Source organism: Adelges cooleyi, unplaced genomic scaffold (assembly GCF_023614345.1).
Source record: "Adelges cooleyi isolate 19-005CV unplaced genomic scaffold, UGA_ACOO_1.1 ACOO_flye_CR_arks_rails_tigmint_CR_PRNA_23, whole genome shotgun sequence".
NCBI classification, from domain to species: Eukaryota; Metazoa; Arthropoda; class Insecta; order Hemiptera; family Adelgidae; genus Adelges; species Adelges cooleyi.
In genome coordinates, this window is record NW_026095893.1 from 8,615,973 (window position 1) to 8,625,725 (window position 9,753).

Genomic DNA, 9,753 nt, shown 5'->3' on the forward strand with positions numbered 1-9,753 from the left:
AGTTATATTATGATCCTTTATAATTTCATTTGTTTTTGGGTTCCAAATTAAACAAAATTGTTAAGAAAAATCCAATTTAACTTAATAGACATAAAAAAATTATTTAGAAACAAGTGGAGCTATCAAAATAATAATATTACTCAATATATGTTGTGAAAGTACTTGACCTAATTTACAAGTACCTACACACTAAAACACAACTAGCTTGTTTCTACTCTTTCAAAATCTTTTAAACATGGGCAGTTTAGCGATTGTTGTAGCCTAAACTATAAAACAAAGTATTAAGTAACAAATTAGTTAGGTATGTTAAATGTAAGTCTACTAGTTGTAGAATTGTTTTCAACCAACATTTCTGGAAAATGATAATTTGCTATTTAAATAAATGAAAGTAAGTACATGTATTTGACTTCTTATTTCTTGAATAGGTGCTTAACTAGAGGCAAACAATTTATTTTGGCCTATTTCATAAAAAATGAATAGTTCGATTCTATTAATTTTTTTTTTCTTTGTTTTGTTCTGAGTAAAAGAAATGTTATATTGTATAAATTATTACTTTTCTGAACGTCAATGTATTACATGTAAACAAAACAAAATTTAATATATAGTATAAATTAATTCTAGTAATTATAACTTTTGGCTTTAGTATTGTGAATAACGCTCATTTTGTTGTTTTTTTTACCATTGTTTGCTTTCATTACTAACGTATAATTGGTTTCTGATAGATGAGAAGCTATAATAGAAATAAGTAAATATTATGTAAGAATTTAGATTTATAGCTAGAAGTAACAAGTATTGTTATTTAAAAATATTACTATTGCCCCTCGATATGCGATATTGAGTTTTTGTTGTCAACGAATTTAGAAGTTAATAAAATAATATACGTTACCATTTCAAAATCTCAGCTCCTAACGTTTTAACACATATAGGAAGGAATTTTATTTTTGACAAATATATTAAAATTGGAAAAAACTATTGACTATAGAGGCCACGAGGGTATAAAAAATAATAATTTAAAAAAACGAATTTATTCTAAGATATTGATTAGGTCATAGTAATAATTAGTAATATTTAAAGCTTAAAAAGTTTCTTTTTTGACTAAGTCATTTGTTGTCGATTGGTTTGTTCACATAGACAAAATATCATGCTCGGTAGGTATTTTCCTTTTTTTTTAAAAAATAAAAACACAAATATATCATTTATTTACGGGAAAAATTATTATAATTTGTAAAAATATTTAATTCGTTTTCTAAAAAAATTGAATTAACTTGTGCATCGTAATTGCATCCACCAATGGCCCATGCAATTTATCGGGAGCATATAATATTTAACATCTATGTTGCATTTAATTTCATTGACTATGGCCGTTATTTTCGTGTTTTGTAACAAAACAAGTATTGTGTTAACAAAACGTGACTTTTTACCTCGTTAATCAAAGATAAAAATTAAACTAAAGAGATATATACAATTGATACTTACAAAATAGATTTACATAGGTATAGTATACATTTACATTATAATAATATAAATTAATTTACATTCGGTTATATAAATTACAAAATCCTTGAACACTATGATACAAAACAGTACGTATGCATGTATAGTGTATATTTGGTTCACACTATAAATGTATTGATTAAAGTTTACAGACCAACAGTTTTTCTTTGGCCGTTAAATGTTTTTTAACTACGAATCCACAAAATAGTAATCCGAGAAATGTGTAATAACCAGCATAAATTGTAAACTGAAATTAGTTATTTATTTTCATTAATAAATACACATCAATTAATCTTCGAGAATTTAATTAAAAATTTCTCAATAATCGGATGAAGATAATTTTGTTGGATCTACCAACATTTTTAATATACCTACGGTACTTACCTGTTGAGCTGTTGTTACCGATATAACGTGTCCTTGGACGATTCCATATGTCATTAACGTATGCAAAAACAAAGCTATAAACGAGTTAAACCCGAAAACTAAACCATAGCTATCTTTACCCAAGCGTTTTGCTACTTCAGATCTGCGAAACGAAAATAAATTAAAATACTACGTCACGTATTATATAAACTTGCTATGTATGCACTTAGACTAAGTTTTGTATGTGCATTGAACTGTTACATAAACTGTAATATTTTGTATTATTATAACTTACTCGGCTATAGTGAGCATTGTCTGATATAGGCATCCATATATTATGTAAAATGCATAAATGAACCACAAAGTTCTTGTACAGTAACAACCGAATAGGACTAATCCGGCCAACATTGAACCAACGGCGAAAAACGCGTCTCCCACCCTAAACCAATTCAGTTCCAGTTTTCCTATTAAGTAAGCCGAAATGGCTCCTGCAATAAAAACAACATTTATATGAATACACACTATACAATAAATATCAATAAATAGTTAATTTGATACTGGTTGTACACCTATTAACGTGTTAAGCGACTCTGCAGCACCGTTGTACAAAGTAAACTCGGAGTCATTGTTCAGATCTAACGTATAGGTGTATAGAACATTGATGTAAGTGTACACCTAATTAAACAATGATTGCAAATTAATTATCTTTTTTATGCGTATTCTACTTATGAATCATGGGGTAATTGGTTTACTTGAACGTATGCACCATAGGCTAGGGCCCACCAAAAGCATAGCTTAACGACATAAGGATCCGAATACGAATTTTTGAAATCATTCCACAGCCGTGCCAAAGCTTTCCTAAAATTTCCTTTTTTAATATCGCATTGTTTAACTGCTTCCTAGCATTATTAAGTACATTTTTGTATTTTATTTATTTGTCATATCATTATATTTCACTCTCAGGTATTCGCTAAAATAATTACTTTTTTTTCCTGGTAAGCCGACTTGATGGCTTTGACCGTTTCTGATTCGATGCCTTTTGGCGAATAGACGATTGCCGATGAAGTTTGAGTGGTCGATTCGATATCTGCGGCATGAAAGTATATACTGTGTTTCACCGACGGCATTATAAAAGCCCAGATGGTTGAAAAAAACATACCTTTAAGATCATGAGAAAAAATGTATTATTTAGTTCTGACTGACATTAAAATATTATCTTTTTCATTATATTACACACTATAAATATAATTTATTTTAAATACATTCGCTGTGGATTATCAGGTATTTTGTATTAAACCGTTCTCACCAAACGCATTCGTAACTAATAGGCGATACATACAAATTAACCTAATATTATAATAATGTATGTCATGGTGTAACTATTGTGACTGGGGCGATTGTCATGGCGAAAAGTCCAATATGTACGCTAACTAATGAGGAAACAAGTTAAGTATGAAATATGAGCACACAATGAGAATAATAGTAGGTACAGTATTGATGAAGATCATTTTGGATAGAAAGAGAAGTTAGGAATATTTTATCTAGAGGTAATTTGCAATCATACGATAATGGTCGATGTGAGTGACAGAAGCTATGCTAAGGATTTTTATCAACGACGAATTGAATTTAAAAACGACATAGGCAAAACTTAACCTAACTATAGGCATGAATAGAATACATGAATGGATTGGAAAACAACTTCTCTTAATTTATCTCGATCCCTCCGAAAAATGTTGTACATGTTATAGAGGTAGGTAAAATGTTAACACAAATATATAATACAGCATTTTACAAATGTAAATACAGCAAAGATACACTACATTTTTTGGAGGGCTTAAGATTAATTAATCTCAAACCGTCCTTCCATATTGTACACCTTTTTAAAGTGATTCTTATAAGAAGACTGGGTTTAGCTCTATATATTTTTTAATTGCTATTTGCATCTATACCGCCACTATTCCGCAAACCTTCATACACTCAACCTTAATTAAATTAAAATTTCCCATATTTCCGTATATGTCTTATGACCGCGTAAATGCCAATTTAAGTATACTTACATTTCCAATATTCTGATTTTTAAAATTTTTTTGTTGGCCAAAAGTTTTTTTAGTAGTTTTTTAATATTTGGCCTTAATCGATTTATTGGCAACATTCACTTGGCCAGTTATTTTGAATCAATTTAATCATTCATTTAAGTTAACTGGTCGAAACCAGGAACACCGTAGCAGACATATACGGCAAAGAAATGAAATTACAATTAGTTTGGTCGACTTACGCGGACCAAACGGAGCAGAATTAATCTCGCCGTTTCCACTTCGCGCAATTCAACGTGCATTGACGCTGTGTTTTCACGCCACATCAATCGTCTACATCTCGTACTGAAGTACCCACCGACCGTTATTATCTATTACTTCTTAAATAACATTGTAAGATAAATGTTGTCTAATCGCTGAATAGTGTGTTACTCGTTTTTCATCACCTACCATTCGCTCGAGTACCGTGGTTACTATAGTTACATTTCAAGTGTTATCTCTTATGAATCCCTCTATATCCTTATATATATATATATCACACATGAAAATGTCGACTTCAGCCCATCCCCAACTCCAACTCATCCCCATCCCAATAACATACCTCTAATTTCTTTTGAAAATTGTATTGAACATTTATCTTTTTTTGTATGTTGAATACGCGGGTCAATTCAATTTAACTTAATAAAACCACCATTTAAGACCTGATATTTAATATTCGTATATATTATATATTTTAAAGTTTTAAACAGTCAAATGGAATTTTTTTTCTAAAAATAAATTTTGAAATAGTAAAATAAGATAAGTGTTCAATACAATTTTGCCGCCCCTCCAAAACTTTCCGCTATATTTACAATTTACATTATTTTTTTGCGATCTTTAAAGGAACTATACTCATCGATTATGTCATCATATTCTAAATTTTCTGTGATGTCTGATTCAATATTTAATAAAGCGATACTGTTGAGTCGTTCATCGGTCATTCTCGACCGCAAATAACTTTTAATGCACTAAATGATCGCTCTGAAAAGCAATTTGATACGAGACAACATAAATACATTCTTAGAGCAATATTTACATAAGGGTTTGAAGGGTCTTAAGATCCTTCATTTTTAGGTGTTAGACACATCTCTATAGTTGATTTTTATTAACAGAAGATGGGTTATGTAAAAATCTGATGCCACTCCTAAAAAAATGCCGCCCGGGGCGATCGCCTCATCTAGCCTCCCCCTAAATACGTCACTATTTGTGGGCGAAGGAAAAATTCTTACCAAATGCACTCATGTAGACCAATTCGACGAAAGGCACGGATCCGTTGATAAGACTTAACGATTGGGCCAAAAGGGACGATATGAACTTGCCCGAAAGACATGCCGCCCTAGCTTGTCCCGTGATTCTTTGGTAGTAACGTTTATCCTCCGTCATGGCGTACAAGTAACCAAAATATGCTACTTCGGACGAAAAGAAAAATCCATAGAATACCTGGCCAATCTTTAAAAAAACAATAGGCATGATAAAGTACACCTAAACTACTTGTTGCTTGTTTAACATGTTTTAACCTTGCCCCCCCCACCCCGAAAACGACGCTAAATTTCGATACTAAAGTAGCTAATAATAAAATAAGATTATTGTTTATTTGGCCAGAACATATATGTAATTTGTTTTAGCATGGAACATGCTTTAGTCTTAGCCTCCCAGCTCGAAAACGACACGAAATAGTCTACCTCACACACCCAGTGGACCACGGCCTGGTCCCTCTTTCCTTTCTTGGATATTGGTCTTATCTTGTCCTTGGCCTCGCTCTCGCTCATTCTCATATCTGGGTTTTGCCTAACTATCATGGTCGGAATATTATCGGGCAGAATGGCCGTGTCCACTTCCTTAAAAATAACGGCATGGTCACAGGCTTCGGCGGCCCTACTTCTGTTAAAATTGATTTGAATGCACCGGATCATTTTTATGTGGTCGGTCTTTGTGCCTCTTACCTCAGCGCCTTTACTTATATTATGCTGCACGACTGAAATAGGCGTAGCGGTCCCTATTATGTAACTAATACGGCGCTCATATACACTGTGTAACATATAATAATAATAAGTAATATTAAGACTATACTATCGTCATAAATCGCAATGAGATTATAGATGAGAAATAATCACTATTCAAGAGCCAGCAGGCTAAAGCATGTTCCATGTCATATAATTTTAGCTGTTAGGCTTTAAGTAGACTGTAACTTTTTTTGTCCACTTTTACCACAGCATTTATACTCGTTTGAAATATTACGTTGCACTTACTTGCATCCTTAGAATACCCGGGCTGCCTATTATGTTGAAATACGTGATCATGCCGCATAGTCCATCAACGATGAGCACCGGTTTGTATCTCAAATAATCGGTAATTAAAAATACAATAATAATCAAAACAAAACACGAGTAAGCTCCTACCGAATAAACGTCTCGTGACACCTAAATTGTACAAGTCCATTCGTTAATATATATCTAATAATCTAAAATGTCTTTTAGGGTTAAGTAAGGCAACTGTAATTAAACGGGCTAGTGTAAATGACATTTTTAATAATATTCTAATTGTAAGTGGTGTAATGTATAAGATGTGTTATTGTATTATACTTACTATAATATAATTAAATATACTACATTAACATTTTTGGTTTTTTAATTTTGTGATAAAAACAATCGTATATACATTTGCCTTGATGGCTTACAATTACCTCTCCTCCCTTGACACTATACGAAATAAAAAACATTGTGTTCCTACCTCAATCAATGTAATATTTATAGCTGGACTTGTCAAATATGCCGCGTAAAACGGTTCAATGGGCCTAAATTCTCTTACAAACGCGAAAACGCATACAAACAACGAGATCTTTTTCCACTCTTTCATTGTATTAATTTAGTAAAAAAAAAAAAGAAAAACTAATACTGAAAATTTACTATTAAAATATTTACAAACGAACAAACATTATGTATATTTCATTTTGTCCGTTCAATAAATGCGTTGTATAAGATTATATCCGAATGCCAGTCAGTACCATTGGTTTTATAGACACACGAGTACATGTCATTATCGTTGTTTGGTTAGAGCTTAGTTATAGGAAAACGGTCCAATTGAAAAGATAGCTAAATCAAATTAATAAGTACACGGCATGCGCAAACAAATTGCAATTGGCGTTTATAATATTATTGTTCATAACATACCTACGGGATTACACTTAAACTCTTGGAGATAAGCTACTCTCATATTTCGTTAAAAAAATAAAAGTAATTACGAGTATAATGTAGTAAACAAATAAATCCAGTATTGCAGACAAAGATAACATCATATAATATTATTATTCAATAACATTGAGTATTTTTTAGTTGTTCACAAAAAATATTAGAACAACGAGAAATAATTAAAAAAAGTAAACCTGGCGGGCTATGGATGGCGCTTTCGAGCGTACCTGCATCGGTTTGACATTAGTGACGTAACATATTGTGAATGTGTGACGGTACCTCTACGAAGGACTGATGGCCCGTGCTTTTACATTGCCCGCTATACGCTGACCAGAGAGCGCAATTACCTGAGACCTTTTACAAATCGCGAACGTTAATGCCCTGGATCGTCACCGACTTGATGGCGTCCTCAGCGGCGTTAGAATCGTAGGGAAAGGCTATCTTCAGAAACAGAAGGTGACGCGAAAATAACCTGCTAAGTATCGCGACAAACCAAGGGCAGGGTTGCATACCCAAATTAAACAACTTATGGATGCGGCAGATATGGACGCGCATCTCGTGACCAATATTTCTCTGGCAGTTACTAAGGTAGAGCCTATGTGGGGTGGTTAGGCCCTCTCCCGGTGACGCGTGACGCCGGATCAGGTACGAAATAAGTTCTCACGGACTCCAGAGTGCGCCCAGAGTTTTCAGTTGGTGTGGTACGTAAACTGCGCCCAAATTACCTTGTTTTAGGTAAACTGCGTTCCGATTATAATTTTGTTCAAAAAAGGTTAAATGTAAACTGCGCCCGAATCAATAAAATCACAGAAATATTCATTTTTTAGGGTTCTACCACTTTTATCAAATTCCATAAATTGCCAATGTCCATGACGAGGTTTTTTGTCAGCGGGTGGAATTAGAAAGGTTGATAAGGAGGACGGCAGGTCTCCGAGTGTTTTAGCACTCGCTCGCTGTTTGGTCTCAGATAAAGATACACATGTGTCGCTTTCATTTAACACAATCGTGGAATTGAAATATCCAACAAATTGGTTCGAGTATTGACTATAAAGATAAGAACAGTGATATTAGAAGGTGGTTAGTTCAATGCTACGATATACCATTTCTAAGCCCAGAAAGTGTATCTGAGTATTTTGTAAATTATTTAATGAAAACGACGAAAGAGTGACACGATTTGCGGATTATTTAGTAGATGATTATAGTGTGAAGAAGCTCAGTATCCACCTGAAATATAGGCTCAAGCATCAACAGAACCAACTTTAACTGTCAATGCATGCGAGTCATTCCATACCAATTTTAATTCTAGCTTTTAAAAAACTCAGCCAAATATTTTTATGTTTATAGAAAAGTTAAAAGAAATTCAAATAGAAACATACATTATATTAAATAGTATAAATGAACCTTAACTTCACTCGATAAGAACCTGGGCGCAGTTTACATGTCATCTTTTTCCACTTGATAAGAACTCAGGCGCAGTTTACATGTAACCTTTTAACACTTGATAAAAATTCGGGCGCAGTTTACAATCGCTGTTCGGTTGGTGTGGTACGTGCGTTAAACTGCGACGCACAGGTCAGACCGGCTCTGGCGAAAGCTCGTATAAGTACACAAACAAAACCAACTAACCTTAACAAAAAAAAACCAACCAACCAACATACAAATAGTCGATAAAAACCGATAAAAAAAAATGTAGAAGATAAAAATTTTACCAAATAAATAAGAAGAAAGTCTATAATGATTTTGTAAATGGTAATAACTTTTAAACACAATATTAAAATATATGCAAATACACGACATTATGCATCAATATTTATTTTATTAAAAAAATGTTGAAATGTTTTAAAGTGGACAGAGTCTTATAACTGTTTTATTGTGTAACGATTAATTAGGGTTTTTACTACTTTGTTGTTGTTATCTAGTCTTACTAGAAATCTATCCAGCACAATAAAAATGTTGGTATTTATTTAAGTATGTTGTTTTTTTTTGTTACTGTCTGTGAAGTGTTTATGCATAATATTGGTTTTTTTCGTAGACTTAAAAGATGTCAAACACTTCTTTTCAAGTATTTAAAGACTTTAGTGTGATTATACAATAGTAGACAAATAATACATTTTGTTTTAACTCGAAAGAGGTATCAACAAATTTATTAAGTAAAGCCCTTGTGTGTAAACTGCGCCCAGCTTCTTACCTTCGGTATGAAAAGCAAACAGCGCCCGAATTAATAAAATCACAGAAATATTAATATTTAAGGGTTGCTACCACTTTTACCAAATTGTATATATTACCAATGTCCATGCCGAGTTTCTTGTTAGCGGGCGGAATTAGTATTGATAAGGACGGTAGGTTAGAAATATCCAACAAAATGGATTGAGCATGGACTATAAAGATAAGGATAGTGATATTAGAAGGTGGGTAATTCAATGCTACGGTATACCATTTCTAAGCTCAGAAAGTGTATCTGAGTATTTTGTAAATTATTGAATGAAGTCTAAGCCCGACGACGAAAGAGTGACACGATTTGCGGAATATTTAGTAGATGTATAAGTATTAAGTTTAGATATAAGTAGATTTATAAATGAAGAAGATAAGTATCTACCTGGAATATGGACTCAAGCATCAGTAGAGCCAATTTTAAC

At 32.7% G+C, this 9,753-nt stretch overlaps 1 protein-coding gene across 1 annotated transcript; it reads right to left on the reverse strand.

Moving 5' to 3' along the window:
* On the reverse strand, nucleotides 1-6,944 carry LOC126836119 (thiamine transporter 2-like). Its single transcript, XM_050569210.1, has 9 exons — nucleotides 6,660-6,944; nucleotides 6,179-6,349; nucleotides 5,159-5,378; nucleotides 2,841-3,016; nucleotides 2,610-2,756; nucleotides 2,427-2,532; nucleotides 2,153-2,345; nucleotides 1,879-2,020; nucleotides 1-1,741 (listed from the first exon to the last, which is right to left on the reverse strand). Exons 1-9 carry the CDS (start codon nucleotides 6,783-6,785, stop codon nucleotides 1,634-1,636), a joined length of 1,389 nt encoding a protein of 462 aa, XP_050425167.1. The 5' UTR covers nucleotides 6,786-6,944; the 3' UTR covers nucleotides 1-1,633.
* Between the last annotated feature and the right edge of the window lie 2,809 nt (nucleotides 6,945-9,753).